General features: G+C 39.4%; 1 protein-coding gene across 6 annotated transcripts in view; it reads left to right on the plus strand.

Annotated features, from left to right (window-relative positions):
• EPS15 (epidermal growth factor receptor pathway substrate 15) overlaps positions 1–23106 on the plus strand; it is a 63014-nt gene that overhangs the window by 12454 nt on the left and 27454 nt on the right. Inside the window, exons 1-11 of one of the 6 annotated variants that reach the window (XM_062003255.1) lie at positions 3781–3921; positions 10510–10551; positions 13867–13956; positions 14277–14324; positions 15290–15385; positions 15798–15863; positions 16101–16226; positions 16655–16714; positions 18252–18452; positions 19966–20111; positions 20872–21031. In XM_062003255.1, coding sequence (XP_061859239.1) covers positions 3820–3921; positions 10510–10551; positions 13867–13956; positions 14277–14324; positions 15290–15385; positions 15798–15863; positions 16101–16226; positions 16655–16714; positions 18252–18452; positions 19966–20111; positions 20872–21031 — 1137 coding nt within the window. In that variant the 5' untranslated portion in view covers positions 3781–3819. Of the gene's footprint in view, positions 1–3780; positions 3922–3997; positions 4146–10509; positions 10552–13866; positions 13957–14276; positions 14325–15289; positions 15386–15797; positions 15864–16100; positions 16227–16654; positions 16715–18251; positions 18453–19965; positions 20112–20871; positions 21032–23106 lie in introns of those variants that run through there. The other 5 variants (XM_062003258.1, XM_062003259.1, XM_062003256.1 and 2 more) reach the window with 5 other exon arrangements.

Here is a 23106-nt window from a genome sequence, read left to right on the forward strand (position 1 = left end):
TTTTGTGTATGTCATGCTGGAGCTGCTAATCTGCTTTGCACTGAAATTCCAGAAAGCTGGGTAATGCCATTTCACATTCAGGTGTGCAGGAGGCAGGAGTGAGTCATTCCTCCAGTCAGCCTCCCCCATGTTCATGGATTGTAATCATACTTTTCCTGGAACGAGCAGAACAAGTCATACTAAATGCCTACAAGCTATTTTGAAAGAAAAAAATAATGGGCTTCCTGTATGCTGATCCATAAAATGTAAAGACTATTAATAAAGGAAGGGATGGACACTTAAGATGTTATTTCCAGGGCTAACAGTGATGATTAAAATATAATTAGCTTTACTAACAAAAATATTTGGTGATCATAGGAGATATATAAAACAGAGGGGTCATTAGTGTCTGATTCTGACTTCTGTAAAGCCTTTCTGCACTGTCTTGCTGCAGCATAAGTATCAAATTCAAGTCAACTGCACTAGAACAAGGCCCCTTATACACTTAGGCAGCATCTTACAATGGGGATTTGCACCAAAACAGTTCTGCTGTTGCTATTATAGTTGCACTGGTGCAAGCCCCATTCTTCACAAGCCATTTGGCTGGGTTTGATTTATTAGTAGACCTTTTGTTTGTCCAGTGTAGATTTAGCCTTGTGTGTTGTACTTTTAAAGAAGCAATAAAGAACACTGAGATCTGGTACCCATTTCCCAAAATGGCAGTACTTTGATTAATAGAAAATCCTTTTGCAAATAACAGCACACTAATACTGTTCACAGTGCCCTTTTGGTATCAAAAGCATATTGTACTAGAGGATCTTACAGCAAATAGCACATATAGCAGTCGTTACAGAGCACATTACTGATAAGCACATTTTCTGCAGGAGGATTCGTGTTGACTATGAGAAAATACGAAATGAAACTGTTTTTACCTAGTTCATTGAACTTTTGACTTTCTTACATACTTAACAAGCTTTCCCAGAAATCCAGCACACAATCCCTCTCCCCCTTCAACATCTACACAGTTCTCAATGCAGGAGATACTGCAAAAGGCTGAGATTCAGCAAAAGTCAGCAAAGGGGGAGACAGGAAACCAGAGTTTCCACTGAGGAGTAAATAAGGGGAGAGGTACATTTAAGAAGTTGCCCAGTTCCAGGTTTTAGGAGCTCTTCTACCTTAGCCCAGCCCTAGTGAACTGCTCATGGCTAAGCCAAGGTTGGAGGGTGTTGTTTTGCAAACCTGCAAATTCAGTAACCTTAATTTTCCTCATCTGAAAACAAATATGAAGTCCAGTGTTAAAACCTTGTGTCAGGAGATGACATTTTGATTCCAGCTTAGAAGCACACAGCTATCTCCTTCTGGGAGCTGGCATTCTAGATTCAGTACAATTCATTGTCAGCAAGCTGACAGGTGCTGTTGTTAACTACTATTGAGGTGGCTGAGGCTGTGAGCCAGTTGTTTTAACTTGGGTGGTTGGAAGCATCCAGGGACAGTGTTTGTGGGAAGCACAGAACTCTCAACAGCAAAGCTCTACATGACTACACCAATCCAGCAGTGATTGAATGGAACTCATTTTTATTTTGAGGCCACTGTGGTCACCTTGAGCACTGCTTGCACTCCAACTGTCTTGTGTTTTCAAAGTCCATCCACCTCTTGGAGGAGCCAAGTTTGCTGTTTGCATGACCACGTATGTGACTACACACCTGGCACTGCCTGCTTGTTCCTAAGCAGCAACTCATAGGCAGCTGTTGCTGTGTAGGAGAGCTCAACAGCAGTATGAAAAGGCTCTCCAGATCAGTAGACTGCTGTGCACTTCACAATTTCAGGGAGCAAAATGGTGGGTTTTGCTATGTTTGTTTTCTAAACTATAGACTTCAAGGAGGTCAGGCCCCCAAGGGCAGTCGTTCAGCCAGAGCAGATGTACCTCCTGGACAGCACATTCTGTTCACAGGGGTCATGGGACATTGAGTCATGCTCTGTGTGCGGCTGCCCTGCTCAAGGACTTTGCTGGGAGAGGAGAGTACCTATACAAGTCCCTGGTCTTCTTTGACTTAACATCCTTATTTTAGTAGCCTCACTGCAGCTGTGAATCTAGTCCTGGACCAGATGACAAACACTTGATGCAACACCCAGCAGAGAGAAAAGGGAACAGCAGCAGGAATATGTCTGCCAAGTCAGATAGCCTGCCCACAAAATCGTGCTTGCGACAGCTCTTGATGCTGGGCCTCTAACTCCAGAGCCAGGTCCCCTGACTCCGTTTTGCATTTCCCTGCTACTTCTAATGAGAAGACATCAACCTGGGTGTAACCTCTCTCCTGAGAGGTCACCGGTCTCCTGGCAAGCTCTCGCTGTTCTTCTCCCCTAAAAAGACAATTGGCAGAGCAAAGGCTGTCTGTGTGAGATGGTGGCAGCTAACAGAAACCAAGGCCCTTCCCAAATACTAATGAGCTCAAATACTGCTGTCCTCAGGAGACACAGCTGTAGCTTTACAATCTTCTGGTTTAATTTCCCACTATTAATTATTGTGGAATAGTATTCCAATTTTACTCAAAGAAGAAAAAGACTAAACTAGAATGTACAGCCTGTGCTATTTTCCAAGGATTTTACTTAGGAGGAAATGAGTGTGGTGTGAAGTATGACAGTATGCAAACTGTGTGAGTATTTTTGTATCTATTCTGGGGTTTTTTTCCTATTTTTTCCCTCCAGATCTTCTTTTTTGTTGCTGAAACGATGACTGAGAACAGGTCGGTAAAGCAGAGCTTTTGTACAACCTTTACCAGAGAATAGGTGTGAAGGAGTAATCCCACGTGTTTCATGATGGATGAGAAATAGCAGCTTGTCATGACAGCCAGCTGAGGAATGACAGGATGCAGAGGTGGGGCATGAGCATTAGCACAAGTATGAAATTGAGCTGAAAAGGACAAAAAAAATGTGGAGTTTGTAGAGTTAAGAACACAGAAAACCAAGAGCACTATATGAAACCTTTGCAGTAATCAAGTATGACTCCAGGTAATTTCTTCTTATTGGTCCAAATGTGTATTTGGACCTCATCCATCTTGGGGTAAAGTAAAAAAATAGGAGCATTTTCCCTCCACCCTCGGTGACTGATATATGATGTGATGGTGCAAAGAGCTCAGAATAGCAGTTGAAATACCCAATGTGTGGGTGTGAGCAGGTAGGGGAGGACCAGTTCATGCTCTTCTACTTCCTGTTTCTGTTGTGGCAGAGAGAGATAACATCTGGGGGAAGCCAGAGCCCTACGCAGGAGAAAAGAGCAGGAGAGTAAATGATGATAGAAATACTGCCTCAGCCAGCTTGTACAAAGTTGCTTCTTGTGAGTTAGGAGACTGTGGTGCAGTTGCTTCTCACTCCAGCTTTCTCATCTTTTCCTTGCCACCTTTGTTCTCTCAGTTTCTCCTGTCATAAGGGTTGCTCATCCCCTTTGTTCTACTTCTCCCCCCAGAAGACCCACAGTTCCCTAGACTGTACCACCGAGCACAGTCAGACCAGGACAAGGATGTATACAACCAAGAGTTGCCTGAGTGGTCATACAATTTCCTGCAAGCAGAGAGGTCTGGGGGAGTGAGGCAAGAAGCCAAAGCCAGGGCTGCTGTCACTGCCTCTGCAACCAGGAGAGGATGAGCTGTCCCAGCATATCCTGCTGGGCTCACACGCAGCTTCCTCCCAGGCCTTGTGCCTGATGGTGTTGCAACTGAACTCAGACCTCATGCACCTGCCGTTTCAGAACTTCCCTCACCTGTGTCATGACTCAACTGGGGAACTGTAACCGGTCAAAATACTTGAAGCATCTCCAGCAGAAGTAGGTCCAAGACAGAAGGCATGGGAAGGCTCAGAACTGGAAGCTGGGATGTTGGCCATGTCCGAGCAATAGCTCCGGCTCCGGATTTTTGTTGCAGCTGCCTCGAGTGGGCTCCAGTTCCGGTGAGCGTGCTCCGCCGCCTGGTTTTGCTTGCGACTGCCACTGGTGGAGGAGGCTCCGGCTCCGGCCGTCGGTCGCTCGGGAATCCGGTGCCGGGTTTTGGCCGGGGCCGGCTGGGGAAGTTACTGAAGTTGGGCCGCGAGTGCCGGGGCTGTGGCGCGTCCTTCCTGCGGCCCGGCCGGTGCATGATGGAAGCAGCATGGCCGCCCACCTCTCCCTGACACAGGTACCTCCCGCCGGCCCCGCGCAGGGAGGGGGCTCCCCAGCCCAGTCCGCCGTTTGCCTCTCTCCGCCGCGGGCTCCGAGGCCTGGCGCCTCCCTGGGGGTGAGGTGGGCGGCTCGGGACAGGAGCGGGGCCTGGGGTTGACCCGCTCCCGCGGCTCTGAGGTGGGCGGCGGGGCCAGCTGTACGTCGCTGGGGGCTCGGTGCTCTCCGGAGGGCCCCCCGGCGGCGCGGCTTTGTGCGCTCGCCGCCGCCCCTCAGCCCTGCCCCGCCGCGCTAACGGCCGCTCGCCCGCGCTGTCAGGTGGCGGCTGAGGCGCGGCGGGGGGCAGGGGTGTGTCTGTGGGAGGGAGGGAGCGAGCAAGCGACTCTGCAGCCTCCAGTGTGCCCGGGTGACTCGTAGCCCCGACCCGGGAGCTCCGCGGGCATGAAACGAGATCTCGTCCGGCTGCAGGTGCCCGCTGGCCGGGACTGGGCGGGGATCGCGGCCTGCGGAGCGCGGCCGGGGCACGGCCGAAAGCGCCCGCGGGCTGGGGAGCGTCCCTCGGAGCGGGCTGCGCCGCGGTCGCGCCCGGCAGCCCGCAGAGCTCTGGACTGTGGTGGCCGTAATCGCGGGTTCTCTTTTGTCCTCTGTAAAGACACAGAGCGCCTGGTTTAAACAACAAAACAAACCCACTCCTTGATTTTGAAGGCAGGTGGTGAGGTCGAGGACATGGTATGTGGGAGGGTGTTCGCTGAGGGTTTGAAAGGTGATAGCCCTGGGTTAGGTAGCCGTGCCCCGGCTCCCGGGGCTCCACGGCTGACAGCATAGGGACAAACGGGCGAGTGGTTCTTTGGAGGTGACAGTGTCAGCTTGTTGATGGGCAGGATGCAAGATTGCCTTGGGAGAGCTTAATCTTTTGTTTCAACTGAATCTTAATCCGAAGATAATGCTCAGAAGTAATTTTACTTTTTTTTTTTTTTTGGTGAGCCTCATGGTGTGAGAGCACAAATTTTGCACCCTGCCTGCACAGGCACCTCACAGTTAACAGCCTAGCAGGTAGTGGTCTTAAAACTCGAAGAATCTTGGCACCATTTTGTGCTCAGGTGTTCTCACTTTGCTGAAGTCTTTGTTGCTTGCATTTTTTTTCCTGATGGTAGCAAAATCCCTATATACAAGTCTTAACCGTTAGGGGTATGTCTTATTCCCTAAAGATCTGATAGCTAATAAACTGCACTTTTTGATGCTTTTTTGTTTAATTTAGCAGAGACATGAGAAACTAAACATAAGCTTGAGACAGGCCCGTTTCACACTTGGAGTTTGGGATATTTTCATCTGATAACCAGTTGTCACATTTGCAGAAAGTATAAAGCATGAAACACTTAAGCGTGATATTAAGCTTTAATATTAAAAAGAAATATTAGGCTATCCTTTTATGTGCCATTTTCAACACTAAAGAAAAACCTTTCCAACACCTTGTCAAGCCAAAGAAAAAAGTTTAAAACATCTCCTTACTGAAGAGGAAAAAAGTGTTCATAGACCCGACAGCCTTGGTCTAAAGGCATGCGTTATTCTGGCCCTTTATCTGAGCAGACAGGAGGAGGTTCTGCTCTGGTGTGTTCTGCAGTGCTGACAGGCTGTGCAATCCTTTCATTGTAGAGTTTAATTTACTTTTTTTTTGTTGCATGGAAAGGATGCTAAATACAAATGTGATAATGTTGACAGAAGCAGAAAAACTGCCAGTATCCTTAAAACCATTGTGGCTACAGCTTACATCAGTGGTTAAATTGAGGAAGCTATTTCTGTTGCTGTTGACCATTTGTGTAGGGATTTCTTTGGTTGTTTTTTTGTCTCGCATTGCTTAAGAGTCATCCTAGAAAGACAAGCAAGCCTAAAGATAATTTCTTCTATATAGGTTCTAACTTACAGAATTTTAACGTTATGAAAAGTCATAAAAAATTGTGAAATGCTTTAAATCTGTTCAGCTGAGCATGAGGAAGTGAGAATGACAGTGCAGCGGGTGGGGGTATAATTACTGGCTCCAGTTGGGTCATTTACTAACACCAGCAATAAAAAGCATGGAGATTTATACTTTCTGCTGTAGATGATGTGCAGAGAATAAGACGCATATTAACCTACAGTCAAGCTCACAATTATGTCAAACTTTCTTTTCCTCATCCCATGTTTGATTTGTAATTTAACATGGCTGGAACATTGGGTATTTCCAAGTGAGACTAGGGTATTTTCAGATGACTTTGCAGCTGCAGTGTTTGAGAGGGCTGGACATTCTTTATTTGAATATCAAAGCTCTGTTTAAATGATTTGAAACGTTTTAGTGCTAATTGTGTTCTGTTGGCTGATGAGTAAAAATATTTCAGGACCATGTAGCTGTACTGAAATTTATTACAGCAAGCATGCTTGAAAGTGTTACAAACTGAAGGTGATTGTTTCCCCCTCCTCCTCCTCCCAACTTTGTAGTAATCTAAAGTATCTTGTATCTCCCCATTTTGAACCCCTCTTCTTGTTACCGCTTGCATTTGTTCAGTAAGTGTAGGGCGTAACTGTGAATTTGACATGGAATGTGTGAGGAAACTCAACCAAGTGAATGTTTTGTTGTGGTTGTCTTTGGTTTGGAAGCAAGCTAGCAGCATCTATGAGAAGGAACTGTTCCTACCTTGCAAGTTGTCATTTGTTGTTGGAAAACACAAATTTGGCACTAGCCAATATGAATTGTATTTTTGACCTTCCAAGGGTGGTTGCTTATCTGGCCTGTTTCACATAGGGAATTTACAGAGGAAGAACAGAAAACTGAAGATGCAGAAAATGCGTGCTGAGACTGGGGAAGATATGTTTGTTGAAAGCTAGCGTAATACGGACAGTCAAAAACTTCTTGTTGCTCTTGAAAATTGAACTTGTGGTTTGTTGTGAAAAAATGCCTATGTGTGTTTGAAGGGGAAGGTCACAGTTTGCGGAAGGACTGTAAAAAAATACTCTGGGAGAACAGAAAGATAAATTTTAGTGTTTGTCTTCCTGAAGTCACGAAATGCTCCTTGTGAAAAATGTGGTAGTCGTCTTAAACTAGTTATGAGCTGCTTTGGTAAACAAGACATATAATAACAATTTCTATTCTAATTAGCTGCAAGTCTCAGTTTAAACTTCTGTGCTGTGTCACAGCGTCCAGAACGCTGTGCTTTGTTATTGAAGGGAGGCATGGAATATTACAACCACGGCTAAGCTGGATGGATACCTGCCTAATGCTCGCATTGCCAGGATCAACGCATGTGGAGGATGTAAATATGTCCAGTATGAGTGACATTCTCATAGCAATAATGTAGAGCCAAAGCTTCTGAGGTCTCTGTCAAACTTCTGGTTTTGTTTATTTTTAAGGGATCGACAAAATTATAAAATCAAGATCTTAGTTTATTCTTTTCACAGGAATGAGATCTGTTGTTCCTTTTTCTGTCCTCAATGAAAGATGAGGAAATCTGAGTCTGTATGTATGTGTGTTTAAACTTGCGTAGAGGAGGCTGCTCCTAAAGCAGGTAGAACTTTTAAACTTCCAATGATATTGCATTGACTGTGTCAGAGAGTAGTGCATCTAAAAAGACAGTGGAGCCGCTCTTTCATGTTGTATAGGCTTTGTTCAGTGCTGATTAGAAGATGGTAGATATTTCCTGCAGCAATTTGAAAATTAAATTGAACTGTTCTGAATTATGCAGTGACAGACATGTATGCAAAGAGAAGTTGGCAGAGTGTTTGTGCATGCTTCAGCTCTTCAATGGGAACAAAAGTGCTGAATTTTGAAGTACTTGGAAATACTTGTGTATAAATTTATAGTAAGTATCTTTAAGATAAATATTCTTATCTTTACTTTTGAGATGTGTTTGGTTATGTAATGGAAAGTGGTAGAAAGCCTTACCATGAAACCTTCAGATAGGACAGTAATGCAATAGGGGAAAAAGAGACAAGTTGGTTATTGTTTGGAGAAGGCATTGTAAGAAAACCAGCTTGCCTTGAACATACCTGCTTTTGGCTGACTGGCTACACGAAAAACATTTACAGCAGATTGTGCTATTTGGTCTGGAAATGTAAAATGAATCCTAGAGCTTTGCATCATGATAGGATACAGTATTTTGGATTTTAGTCAAGATAGAGTAGCTTATTTCTCCCTTTCTGTCTTGTTTGGGTTGGAGGGGAGATTTATTTTTGTTTTTCTCAATAGACATCTCTTGTTTGTTAGTTTGTAAACTGTGTGCAATGGAAGGTTGTGGATGGATGGGGTTTGGCAGAGCTGTAGCAGTATCTTATTACACCTAAATGTGAATGTGCCAGAAGGATGAAAACATGGGGATATAAAGGCTTTATTGACAGTGAAAGATTAAAATAAGGTATTTTTTATTTCCTAGGTTAATATTCTGAAGTTCATAGGTTTTTAACAAAGGTTATAATTACTAAAGCGGGTGTTACTGTTATGAAGTGACAAACTTTAATATGGAATCGTAATAATAATAATGTGTTATGTGTCTATTTTTATATGCTGTGGAACCTGACCTTTTCTCCTTCCCTCCTTTTTGCATTGGAAACAAGTTGAATTTCCTTTCTGCAACTGGTTGTTACAAGTCTCATAAAAAGAATTTTTCCACGTAAATTCTACGGTAGCACTTTGAAAGCTGTTGGGCACTGATTTCCTTCTTATCCCAAAAGAATATCTTAGAATATAGTTTTATCTGTTGTGTTGTTGTAGGGTGTACTTTGAAGGAAAAACAAGTCCATTACTAGTAAAATAGTCTGGGAAATGTTTTTACTGGTTTTATTCCATTTGTCGTCACAGGAGATTCCAGTTACTGCAGCAATACCGATGTTAACATGAATATTGGGAACACTGATGAAATAAATAAAAATTGCTGGCTAGTACTCCAAGTACTGAATGAAAAGATTGTTTTGCAGTTAGTATTTTCATTGCAGCACATCAAGGCAACGTTTCCTGTCCAGGAGTGACAATGATCATTTTGGCTGTAATCATGAAACATTTGGCTGAACAAAGGGTGATATTGAGCAAGAGGGATGGTGCATGAGAATTGATAGTTGTAGTGTATGCTCTGGCCAACTCTGCTCTGGTTTTCTGCTCAGAAGTTTAATTTGATTCTGTTCCTATACTTTTACATTATAACAAAGTAATGCTTAGTAAGTACTGGAAGGTTTAGGAGAGCTACCCCTCTAGAATGCTGTTTGAAGTGTAGCTGAGATTGTAAGTACGGCATTTGAGATTTAGTAGACACAATAGAATATGCTGGAAAGAGATTGAAAGTGATGTTTGTTATATTGGTGTTATGGTGGTCAGAGGTCTGGCAAAACTTGAATATATTTCATCAGGCTATTTTAAGAGATGTGTAAGTGCTGCCTTAGTTGATGTCTGAAATAATAGAAGTCTTTGGTTACCAGAGCAAAGTCAGAACAATGTTAAGCTATATAAATGGGGGTATTGAGGTATATTACACACAGTTGTTCCAGCTGGGTTTGCAAGGGCCACACATTACAGTAATTCTAGGGTTATTCTTTGCATAAATGCCACCAGTTCCTGCATGCAATCTTTGGTTTAGGTGACGTGCTTCATGAAAATAGTATCTCATTTTGTCCCTGTTTTTTCTGTTGGAAAAGAGAGGAAACCCTAACCATAAATTTCTAGGGAATCCCTTTTGTAAGCCAAGATATTAGATTTTTCATGGTTACAGGCCTTGGGCTTTTTTAGAGTTCCTAAGAATTCTTTTAAAATAAATTAATAAAGAAAAGGCCTTTTCCAAAGCAGCTGTTTTGTCCTTGTCCACCTAAGTTTGGGTGAGCACTAGATTTCCGGGGATGGAATTAAGGTGGAAGTTACTTTTGTCAAGGATTCAAATTAAACTTCATGTAAAATATTACTCTCTCTGAATTTGATGTCATTGCTGTGGATTTGGTTGTGAATACAGGTGTTAATTTGGACATTTGAATTTACAGACTAATTACATATGACACTAAATTCTAAAGAATAATCTAGAAGGTAGTGAAATAAAATTATATTGATTTGCACTCATTAGAGAACATTTCCTAGGCTGTATTGTTTCAGGTTTCTTCTCTTGCCTACAGATGATCTTGCTTAGGAATTCTTGTTCCATACTGCCTAACCTGGTGTCTGATAGTAATCTGATAGTGGTTAGTGTCACTGACTTCAAAACAAGAACTTAGTCTTCTCAAAGTTACAGTATGAAGAGCTGTCAAAGTCTTCATGAAGCTTTTTCCTTAATGCTTCTTTGAAGACAAGTAAAAATTGGTTATACCTGCATTTATCCAGGGACAGGAGAATTAAAATATGGGCCTTGAGGGTTAATTTTCTCTTTCTGTCTCTTTTACAGCTATCGAGTGCAAATCCTGTGTATGAGAAATTCTATCGACAGGTATGTATCTTCTTATTGAGAAAAGACTCTTTCTTTTGTATTTAAAAGAAATAATATAATTTTACTATGGACTTCAGCATGGCCTACTGTGTTTAAGCAATAAAAGTTCAAGGGAAACTGTTCTGCTTTAAAATACATTCCTAGAGCTGTATCACTATGAAGTTAATATTGGTGATAAGATGACTTAACTTCTTAACATCCGGTATGTATGATGTACATCACTCTACAGTTACAACAGACTGTTAGCTCTTGGAATGGAGTAAATGATTGCGAAATACTGTGTTGATGTGTTCTTTGTTGTGAAGTTGAATGCCTTGTGTTTGTAGTGCAGTTAATGTTATGTAAGACTTGCGTCTTGAGTATTCCCTAAGGTTCTCAGCAGATGCTGTAAAGAGTGAAATTTGGATGGAAGGCCACTGGCAGGGGGTTGGACTAGGTGATCTTTCGAGGTCCCTTCCAACACTTTAAGATTCTGTCTGATTCTGTGAATGCATGTAGTTCTTGCGGCTTCACTCAACAGATACAAATCTTTGGACTTTGTAAAAATAGAGTATAATATATATTTAAAAATCCATAAATTTTATTTATAACCTGTCTTCTTTTAAATTTCAGCCCAGTAAAAATAAGGTGTATTAATTCCTGTAAATACAGCTTTCTTGAAAAATACCTGTTTCAGCTACCCCACGGTAGCAACGTTTTGTATTGTGTGCATAATATGTGTTATTGTACAAACACAGGTAGTAAGGAAATGTGAAGTAAATGAGTGACTGTGTAAATCAATTAAAAATATGTAATTTTTTCAATAGAAAAACCTGAAGAGTAATTGATGAACTGTGTAAAAAGAGCAGTCTTAAAGGAAATTCTTTTCTTTTTTCCATTGTACAAGTGGAACCATTCCTATCTGTTTGTCTTAAGACAGGATATAGTGTATGGGATCTCTTTCTTCAGGAGCTTCTTTTGGGCATCAACTTTAGAATGTGAAGTTATCTACTGGGGGAGAGAAAAGACAATTTCTACCCAAGCTTGATTTTTGGATTGTTCCTAGAGGATTAGTCCCACTATCAAGCACATAACACAGCAGTTTAAGTGCATCAGCCTATGATGCCTGAAAAGTTTGAGCTTTCTGTTTAACAAGGGTTTCTCTCCCATTCAGGAGAGTAGCAGATTTAAAATTGCTAAACAAAAAGAGAGAGTGTACCTTGATCTAAGTTTGGATGGCTTCCGAAGGTTGAAGGAGATAGTATCACTCTCACAAAGTTTTCCTTTAGTCTGATTGACAAATTCACTGTCTATCCCTAGGCATTGGATTAAAAGCCTTAGGAGGACCCATATTATGGTGATCTTTATAAAGTCACAAGAAAAGATAAGGAACAAAATTTTTTGCACATTAGGTCTGCTAGCTTAATACTAGTATTACTGTCATTTGTCATCTTTGCCATGTGCCTGTCTGTCTCCTCCTCCCAGCTGCAGTTGTTTAACCATGTAAGTGTGCACAAAAACTTGGATAAAGAAACTGAATTTAAGGCAAATATGATACTGGTTCTGGAGCCATTTAGCCCCTTGCATTGGTTGGTACATATTGCCTGGGGAAACTGTAGCACTGTTTGTTGTCTAGCAGTCTCAGTGGTATACTGGAATGGGAATTCCTTAAATGTGATGTTACTGTTAGTGAAGTTGTGCCAATGGATTTGTTTTCCAGGGGACTAATTTTCTGACTCAGCCAAACACTTTCCTGCAAGGATTTTTCCTGAAGATTAGCTTTCAGTTGCACTTGGTAACTTTTTCCTACCTTTGCTTAGATACGGAGATGTCAACTTTCAAAGTAGAAATGTTAGCAAGACATTTCCCTCTTTGTCCTATGGTGCTGGTAGAACAGGGTTTTATTCTTTCATACCACAAGCAGTTGGGAACATTCCGTGCAACTTGAGGGTAAATTCATCACCTGAAATAGCTCTGGTGCTTAGTACCCTTTCAGTTCTATCACAAACATAAAATAATTCATCTGGCAAATTGTGTGTTGTGAAATGGGTGTAAAAACCGGACTTTGTACGTAGAATGCAATGGAAATGTTGTCCTTCCAGTAGGGACACTTCTTTCAAACAAAAGATCTTCTGTCAACTGTCTCAAAACAGGTTGAGGTTAAAGGATACACAAATACATGTGATAAAGCACTAAAACAAGGCAAGGTTAAATGATAGATTTAAATATGTGTGATAAAGTAGTAGGAAATTACTTAATTAGGTGATGCAGTGTAGCAGGTAAGCAGTATGCTCCAGCTGCTGCTGAATTGTTGATGGATCAGGCACTGAAGTAGCTCTCACTGTTACCTTGTGACCTAATGACATCACATGTATGTCTGTGACTTTTAATTATTTCTGTCCCTTCAAAGGACAACTTGCAACAAGAGAGCTACTGGCTGAAAGACCTATGAAATCTGCATTTTGCATGTAAGAGAAAAAGCTTTACCAAGCTGGTGTAACTGGCAAGTGTCAGCAATCTTCTTGGTATAGTAACCAAATATGAGCCAAGTTTCTGCAATGTTTTAATGTTTATTAAGTACCTCTATCCCAGCACACAAGCCTCAGCAATTTGTGAAGAAATTAAAACCAGGACTTAAAAATCCCTAAAATTCAGGTAGTTAGTTGTACGAGAAGAAACTGCATCCATGTTGGGTTAAATAAGAATGCTGCTTAAATCCTTTAGAGTCACCTTCCTCTAGGTTGGGGAAATAAAAAAATAAACATAGCTGATAATGTGTTATTCTGTGACTTTCCTGAAAGAGTAGAAAAGTTCTAGGCTGGAGATTTCCTGACTGGATGCCAAGATCACTGTGCTTATATGCAAGGTCAACTTCACTACATGAAAAGGGGATTTGCTGCAGTGTCTTGGCAATTTTTTGCTTATAATATGGACATTTCTCCCATACAGACTGTGTATAGTAATGTATTTTTCTGGAACATTGTGAAACACACTGAGAGCGTGAGAGATACCTAGATATATGTGCATAGATATGATGCTTAAATAAATGTTCATAATATATCTTAAATTTGTCAATGTTAGTTTAAGATATCAACTTCCAAAGCCTGTCTATTAATATTCAATCTAGGGTAGCTAGTTAAAAATGTCTTACTTCTAATGTAATACGATTTTTAATGAAAGGGAGCTTTTATTTAAAAAAAAACAACTCTGAAGATTGTTTTCAAAGTCACTATGTTAACTTGAGCATTCTTTAGTAGCTTTTTGAGAGCCTGTGTGAAGAAATTGCACCAATTCAAAAGTTAGTTTGTCACATGAGGTTGTTTTTTCTCCCCTCAGGTTGATTCTACTAATGCAGGAAGAGTGTTAGCCTCAGATGCAGCTGTTTTCCTCAAAAAGTCTGGATTGACAGATTTGGTGCTTGGAAAGGTATTTAGTAACAATTAATTATCTTGTCTTTCGCTTCAGTTAATATCCTGTGTAAATTTAAATACTTAATGATACTACAGGATCTTCACTAATGTGTTTTCAAATGTGCTGTTCAATAGCTTGAGGATCCTTGCTTATTCTACTGTGCATGCAGCTTGTGGTGGAAATTAAAACAATATTTAAATCTGTCACCACAAATAAGTGCTATCGTGAAAGTTAAGAGCTGAACTTTCATCCAAGAATGCATTGGTAAATGGAGTGAGAACTTGCCAGCTTCCTCTCAGTGCTGTGGAACAATTTGTCTATTATTTTTGTTTTAGATATGGGATTTGGCTGATACTGATGGCAAAGGTATCTTGAACAAACAGGTATGATTATTTATATGATATATGAGGTTACTATTAGCAAGCCTTGAAATAAGGTAAAAGTAAAGATTTCTGATTCAGGAGAACAGTTTTTAGCTTTTTTTTTCCTCTAGATTTTTATAATTGGAACTAGAGGTGTATTTCCCAATTCAGTGTAAGCTACAATAAATTAAGCAGCCTTCAGCTACCCCATCACTTTTTCTTGGAGTCATGAGTCAGGCTGCTGTGTAATACAATATACTGCAAAGTAATTTGCAGCTTAATCAGCTGCTATTTACTACAAAGGTGGCTTTTCCTCTTAATCTTGGAGGAAATAGTTGAGGAATGAGAATTCTAGTAGAATCTTAAAATTCTTATTTGTTTCACAACAGCACATTCTACTTGGAGTTGTTCTTCCAAAGTTTCAGGGATGAGCAGCGTTGCAGTCAGACTTGCATATCAGTGGTGCTTCTGAAAAACTCTAACGTGCATTGCTGCTTGGTTTGAAGTACAGATACTTAAATAATGGCCCGTGGAGAGCTAGCTGCTTCATCCCATGGCAGGGAAAGGCGGAGCTTGTGGCATCTACAAAATGACTTATTTTTCCAGACTTCTTTTGGTTTGTTTTTCTCACGTGCTGAACCTTTCTTCCCCTCTCTTCATCAGCTCTCGCCTTTGAGATGAACTCAGTTCCTCTAAGACAAACAGCTGTAATTGCTACCTTAAATTTTCACTGTTCTGCCATAGAAGAACTGAGTGCTGAGAACTGACTACCCTAGCCAGGAAGTTACTAAATGCTTGGAGCTAGTAATTGCAAACTTTGCCTTACTGGAGGGACCCGATGGTTACTGACTGCTGCCTTCTGTCACTTTGTGACCTGCTTTTGTAAACCTTTGTGTATATATAGCAATACTGGAAAAGCTCTGAATTCTTTTGAACAATGAATATTCTCATATAATAAATCCTTTAAAATTTCATTTTTCCTGTAGGAATTTTTTGTGGCTTTACGACTTGTAGCATGTGCACAGAATGGATTGGATGTTTCCCTGAGTAGTCTTAATTTGCCTGTTCCTCCACCAAGATTTGTAAGATTTCTTTTTTAATTGAACTTATCAACTCAATAAGAACTGCTTTTAAGTAAACAATTAGGAAGATCTGATATAAATACCAAATGCTTCTGCAAGTGATCCTGTAGGGCAACAGGGTTCTACAATGAGAAAATTAAGCAATGTGGAATAAGAATAAGGTGCTATATGTTCTAGTGGGGATTTGAATATAAAATTGTGTATTGAATATATGTATATGGTATTTGTCCTATTAGTGTTGTCCTTAATGGAAGGAAACGTTAAAATTTCTTACTGTAACTTTTGGTATCCTTAACTAAGGTATGATGTCTAAAACACAGTTCTAGGCACCTTCTCAAATAAAACAGTGGTTTTTAAGGTTAGAACCATGTCTGTTAACATAGGGGTTGTTTTTTTTCCTGTTTTTCTTTAGACTGATACTAGTAGTCCTCTGCTACTCAGTGGAACAGCATCAAGTGATGTGCCATGGGCTGTTAAGGTGAGCTAAAGACTCAGAAGGATCTGGGTTACCCAGATCCCAGAAGGATCTGTTACCCAGAAGGATCATGTGATTTGCATGAAAACATAAATCTGAGAAACATAAAATGCTACTGGTAGCTATAGTTTATAAAGTATGATAAATTACCCTTTATGTCCAGTCTATAATTGGGATTCTGCTTCTTAGGCTATGAATGTGACTGTTTCCATAAGTAACATTTTTATTCTTGCACCACAGCTGGAAGACAAGGCCAAGTATGATGCTATTTTTGACAGCCTAAATCCTGTGAATGGACTGTTGTCAGGTGATAAGGTGAAACCTGTGCTCCTTAACTCAAAACTCCCAGTGGATATCTTAGGACGAGTAAGAATATCTTTCTTCTTAACTGTTAATTCACAAATAAGAACTGTGCTACACTCAGCAGTATCTGTCTTTGAAATTGAAGATTTGTATTAAGGAGCCTAACCATTAAATGCTGTCCTGTCAGAGTGGCCTCACATATGTAACTGTTAACTGTTAAAAATTATTTTGATAGATCCCTTCTTACTGAGTGTATCAGTTGCACACTCTCTAACACTTGGTTTAGGGCAAAGTGCCCTTAGTGCATTCTGTCTCCAACTTAAGAATCTCTTCTTTTGCATGGTTTATATGAATGTATGTTAACTGAAAATTAATGCCATTAATATGACTTAGGATATGGTGGAGGGAGGCTGTTCTCACATTTGGTTTTAATGAGGTTTTAAATAGGAAACTGTTGCAGTTCAGGCAAATGTTCTGCTTTTTGTTGGTAGGTGTGGGAATTGAGTGATATTGACCGTGATGGAATGTTGGATCGAGATGAATTTGCAGTTGTAAGTATCTTCAGCCTCTAGGCATTTTGAAAGCCTAATGGCAAGGGATTTAAAATAGATGCACTGTGTGTCAATTTTTGACTGTTTGTGTTTTTAATTTATTGCCTTTAATCAAAAACCTTAATCAAGTTTTAATGCTTCTGTCAGTTTGGTGAATGTGTTTCAATATACAGCAGTAACTTTTTGTGTGGGCTAAACAAGCCATTTAAAACTTTTACCTATGCTGTGCTGTCCCAAGAGAGACCGGGTGTTTTCACTGAGTAAGTTTTACCTTAACGTTCAGTGTTTATAGTACTTAAATGCCTCAAGATACCCTTCAGGAAAATTTTAAAGAAATTATGTATAAACTCTTGAAAAGTTAGTAGCAAGGGAGAATTTTAACATTAATGCCGGGATTTACTTACCACTTCTTACCTTGTTTCTTAAGTTTCACTTTCCTGAAGAAATGGCAAGTGAGAAGAGAGTGGGAGGCTCTTGCTTTTGAAGACTATATAAGTCTTGAATGCAAGAGTAACTATGCAACAACTTATTATCAAAACTTTCAGCTGGTGTTCAACGTAAGTGAATTGGGGAGAAAGGAATTTATGCATTCCTTCTGAAGGAAAGGGTTTCATCTTACATAAAGAGATATCAAACTTAACTTTAAAGGTTTGGAAAAGCTGACAAACTATCTTAACTGCATTCTGCATTGTGGGAATCTTGAAAAAGTAATGTGACTTTTCCATCTTTAGCTGGGACTAGAGTCAGCCTTTCATTCAGCAAACTAAACTTTTACTCATCTGTTTATAGTCAAAATTATAAAAAGAAAATTAAAAATACCTGTTTAATTGCCAAGAATTTGTGTTGCTTTGTTTCTTTGTAATATAAAGACAATGAATTTCTCTTTTTCTGTTGTCGTGTGTATTTTTGAGAAATGATAAAAGTGCAGAAAATTACTATGAGTATTGTTCTCATCATCCTCAGGTACCTATATGCTTCAGTTTCTTTTGAAACCAATTCCTTTAAGATTTATTAGTTAACTGTTACTATATTTGATTTCCTGTGTTTGTGCTGTAATATTTTCGACTTTTAGGTTTGAGATCAAAGGATTGTTATGTTCTAGAGAAATGTTTGAGATAAATTGATGACCTGTAAAGTATTGTAAAACTTCTTTAAGATGAAATTAATCTTGAACAGCAGTTACCACTAAAATATACAACCTCAACAAAAGAAGTGAAACAATGGCTGCAAAAACTCTGAATACACTAAAATTGCTTGAAGTGTTCTCTCAAATGAAATTTGACTGATGGTACAAGCTTGGTAATATTTAGGAGAATCATTTTAGTGTTCTAAAAGATACTGAACATTTGCTAAGCATTGAACCTCAGAAGGAAGTAGTAATAAAAAACACAGGTAAGAAGGTGAAAAGATGCAATTCAGTTGAGGAGCTTGTAAAGGAGGAATATAATGGAAAAATACTACGAAGTTATTTATTTTCTATCTGTTATATATATAAAAAATTCTTATCTATATTTACATCCACACACCTTGTTTTCAGGCCATGTTTTTGGTGTACTGTGCTTTGGAGAAAGAACCAGTGCCAATGTCCTTGCCTGCAGCTTTGGTGCCACCATCTAAGAGAAAACCGGTTAGTGTTCCAGGAGCAATGCCATTAATCCCATCTTCAACGTCTACCAAAGAGTCTCATCAGTCCTTGCCACCTGTGGGCATTTTAGCTGCCAAAACACCATTAACACAGGTATAGTTCTGAAGTTACTTGGGTTTAGAAGTTTTCTGCTTATGCTGTGCTTTAGAGACCGCCTGTGTGAAGAATCTTGATACAGATGTTTAGTGTCCTTCTTGCCCTGTTCATTGGTTGATGAATTTGAGGAGGCTGAAGAGAAAAACAGGTAGAGGTATGAAATTTATCTTGTTCTGTTTTTTCTAGAGGTCTTAGATATAAACGATCTGATAAAAGAATTTTATTTGGTAAAGGTTTTGAAGTATTTAAAAAATAAATGGTTTCAAGGCATCAGGCTCAACCCAGAGGTCTGAATATTAAGAAAACAATTAAAAATGTAGTCACAGTGCACACCTGCAGAACATAAGACTTCTGTCTGAAAACTGATTTAATATAGACAAATTCTTAAAACAGATTGGGGTAGACATGCCCACAATTTGAAGAAGTCTAATGAAACAGATGAACAAAGCAATAGGAGAACGAAACAAAAGGTCTGGTTTATCCATCTAAACACTTGAGCTTTATTCTGAATGTTTCCATTAAGCTTGGTGCCTCCATCAAGCACCTTATTTAACCCTGCTCATTTTAGAATCCATGATTTGGGAAAATGTCTTTCTAAGTAGCTTATAGCTTTTTTGTTCAAAATAAGAAAAAACTGAGCAAGGGATGTGAAGTATAGAACTGTAACAATGCATAAGATGCTGCTTGGACTTTGGGTACCTATATTTGAATAATCAGTAAGAAACCGATATCTTAATTCTGGAGGTGCCAAGGCTTTCATCTGACAATTTACTTGACTGATAAGTGTTGCTGTCGTGTTAGAAGGCAGTGCCCTTCTGGATGAGTGTTTCAGTGTATGTTTTGTGTACAGCACTATTTGGGATTCATCTGTTTAGTGTCCTGATACGCTGATATTAATTAGCATTCATAACCATGCACTTGAAGCCATTTTCAATCAAAAAACCCCAAACATCTTTATAGTAGCTTAGTGTTTGGAAAAATTGCTGAAGTAAGGTAAGTATCTCTAATTCCTGTCTTGACCTTGATCAGGGGTAGATTCTGCAATTTACAGTGTGCCAACTATTAACAGTCTGGGCTTGAGCAGTTCTTCAGTCCCTCCAGCTAAAGCTCTCCAACTGTGTAAAGAGGAATATAATTGATAGACCCAATCAGTAAGCAGGAATGTGACTGAGCACAGTGACAAGGGCACAACCCCATGCTGAGAGGAGATCTGGGCTCCAGGGAGTACTTTTAATGCATAGGCAGAGCAGTACCAACCAGCTTTGGTGCTTCACTGATGTAAGTACTTAGGCTTCTGCTTTTGGAGTTGCTCATGGATCTCTGGGCGTCTCTGTTTTGGAGGTTAAAACTGCTTTGTGAACTAGGCACCTATAACTCTTTTTAAATCTGTGCTGCAGTCTTTGAATTATGTAACTCTGAAAGTAGCTATCTGAAAACAGAACTGCCTGTATCTTAGTATTGTGGTTTTGTTTGTTTTTGTTTTTCCCCTTCTGTCCCCACCCCACTTCAGTGGGTTGTGTCGCCTGCAGACAAAATTAAGTATGATGAGATCTTTGTGAAAACTGACAAGGACATGGATGGATTTGTGTCAGGTGTGGAAGCCAGAGAACTATTCTTGAAGACAGGACTGCCTTCTGCTCTTCTTGCACATATCTGGTAGGGGTTTGTTTTTTTTTTTTTCATTATAGCTGTTTAGATGATGGCATGGTTCTCACTCCTTCCTAGCACTTTTCTTGCTAAATGCTGTGTTGACATTTCTGGAAAGTGAAATTGGGTTTGTATATGATAGCATGGCCTCTGGATAAGCAGTGGTAACTTACTTCTGCTTTTGGACTGAAGTGAGGGGAAAACAGCTTTATGGTATTTGTGTCTTATGGGAGAGTGTAAAGTGCCTGAACACAGATTGTTACAAACAAATACAGCTCTTCAGCTAAATCAGTATATGTACAAGGTCACAGTGTTGCTGTGATACTATCCTTATACTGGTAAAGAGAATTATCTATATAAAATTCTTAGCATGTGAGACTTATGGCCCATCTCATTCCAAAACTTACTTCTTTTTCAGTACAGCCAGTAGCAATGCCCTCTGTTTTTCTTTTTTCCCCAAGCAATCTCTGATTTAGGAAATACAGGAAAACTTAGATAAACTTGTGTTGGCTGTGGAAAGTTCTTTAGTTGAAAAGGAGCTTCAGTTACTTGCACTCAGGTAGATCAGAACTTACTGTAACCTTAAAATGCAAATAGAAAATGGTTGTGTGCATTTAATGCTTCCTGTTTACTACCATGCCTTCCTTCTGCATTGCATTGTTGCAGAAGGAGATACACACTAATGATTTTCACATTTTTAAATGGCAGCAAGTACAATATACAGAACTGTACTTGGAGAAATGAGGATTTGGTTTGTGTCTCTTTACAGGGCTCTCTGTGACACAAAGGACTGTGGAAAGCTTTCAAAGGAGCAGTTTGCTTTGGCTTTCTATTTAATTAATCAGAAGTTAACAAAAGGCATTGATCCACCTCAGGCTCTGACTCCAGAGATGATTCCACCTTCAGACAGGGGTGTCATTTTACAGAAGGTAAGGATGGATTTGACAGTTTTAGTATAAATCACAAGTAAAAAAATGTTTATTTTAAAGGCTACTCAAGAAGCACCTCAAATACTGGCATACCTTAAATTTATCATAATATCAGGAAGAAAACAAGTCCTAGGTGCAAAGAATTGACAACGGTTTCATCCATGTTTCAGAATGAAGCTGTCATTTATTACGCCTGCCAACCAAGCAGAGAGATCTTATGTTGAGAAAGCATTATTTTCTATTTGGAAAGAACAATCCTTCTGCTGCCTAGCTAAAGAAATTTTAGTTTTCCTCTGAAATTGCATGCACAAGTTCAATGTTTTTCTCCTAATATGTTCACAGTTGCCTTTTTAACATTGATCTCTTAAGAAGTCTAGGAACAATGTGAACTAAATGAAGTTTGGAATTACGTATTTAAAGTTTTAAAAGTAAATGGCCCTCCATTTTGTACTTCACAGATAGTTTAAATGTCTTCACAGTCTGTTGATTGCCATCTATCTAAATCCAGCAGTGGTTTGTACCTCAGCAGTTCGTTGTATTTCTCGGGATGGTAGAGGTCATCAACAAATTCTTACTTGTTTTACACATCATCAAGTCTGATGTGAGCTACCTTTTCTTGGTTGTGCAAAACATTGACCTAATTCTACAACTTTCTTAAACAGAATGAAAAATTTGCACCTGAAAAATTGAAACTCAAAATCTAGTACTACTTTTGAGTTTCTGTAACTAGTATCTAATTTATTTTTACATTCTGTTTTTAAAAAGTAATTGCTTTATTTGCAACTCTACTAATCTTTTTTGTATGTTTGCTTTCCTTTCTATGTCTCTTTTCTAGTTTGGACTGTTTTTTCCATTCTGCACCACTCTGCTTTTCATCCTTATTATTCTGTCAGTTTGTTAACTCTGCTTTCTCAAGGTTAGAGAATCTTTGCTTTTCTAATATTTACTGTCTGTTGGTTTAATAATGAACATCCTTCTAAGACTCTTACGTAATCATTGAAATAGAAAAGCACTTTGAAGTGTCACCGTATGACAGTGTTACAGTTGTGTTCTCAAATTATTGCCAATTTCCACTGTTGCTCGTCTGGAAGAACCCCAAGGTTTTGTTCCTTGAACCCAGACATCTGTGGCAGTTACCTGTTGGTAACATGTGCTGCTTAAACTTGAAAGAGAAAATGCTGTATCTTACTAGATTGAAACTGCTGGGGAAGTGATGACAGAGTTGTAACCCTTTGTGACAGTTGACAGTTATTAGGACTAATACGCATGACTCGATTATGTTGCAGAAAATTTAATGTTTAAAACACATTGGATGACATGGCTACTGCTGTTCTTTGTGTGTAAATTGTTTTTATAGAGCTTTCAAATACATCAGTATGATTTTTCTTGTTTATTTTTGTTTTTCATTACTAATGTGATAAGAGTAAGAATATTGTGAAATAAGGTAAGTTAGGTTTTAGTTAGTTCTGTAAATCCTTTCCAAGAGTTTGTTTTACTAGATTTGGCTGAACCATCAGCTCATTTTGAACTTTTTCCTTTTTATCTTGTTGATATGAAAGAATCTGTTTGTCCAAGGTTATAGCTTACAAAATGAACCCAAAAGATAAATGCAGTAGGCAGAAATAGGGATTTTTTTGGGGGGTTTTCTTGGAGTGACATGGGTTACATTGTAAAAACAACCTCAAAAACTGGGCTTCATCTTGTGAATTGAACAATATAAAGGTAGTAGAAGAAATATTAGTAAGTATAATGGTGATCTATTTTGTTTTAAAGTAGAGAAAGTTAACTTGTGATCCTTCTTGGCAGATGTTCAGAATGCAAATGTATGTATATTGCTGTTGCGTAATGTTTGGTTTCCTTACAGAATTCTATTACCACCATAGTGTAGCTTCTTAGTTTGACTTTTAGGGCCTGAATGCAGGTCCCTTGAATTGGATACAGCAGCAGTCTAGTGCTTGCTTACTGTGTTTCTTTACCTAGAACCATTTGTAGTCTCCAGATTGCACTTGTGCCATAGAATCATAGAAACATAGAATAGTAGGGTTGGAAGGGACCTTTAGAGATCATCTAGTCCA

The sequence above is a fragment of the Colius striatus genome, chromosome 10, assembly GCF_028858725.1.
Source record: "Colius striatus isolate bColStr4 chromosome 10, bColStr4.1.hap1, whole genome shotgun sequence".
Classification (NCBI taxonomy): Eukaryota; Metazoa; Chordata; class Aves; order Coliiformes; family Coliidae; genus Colius; species Colius striatus.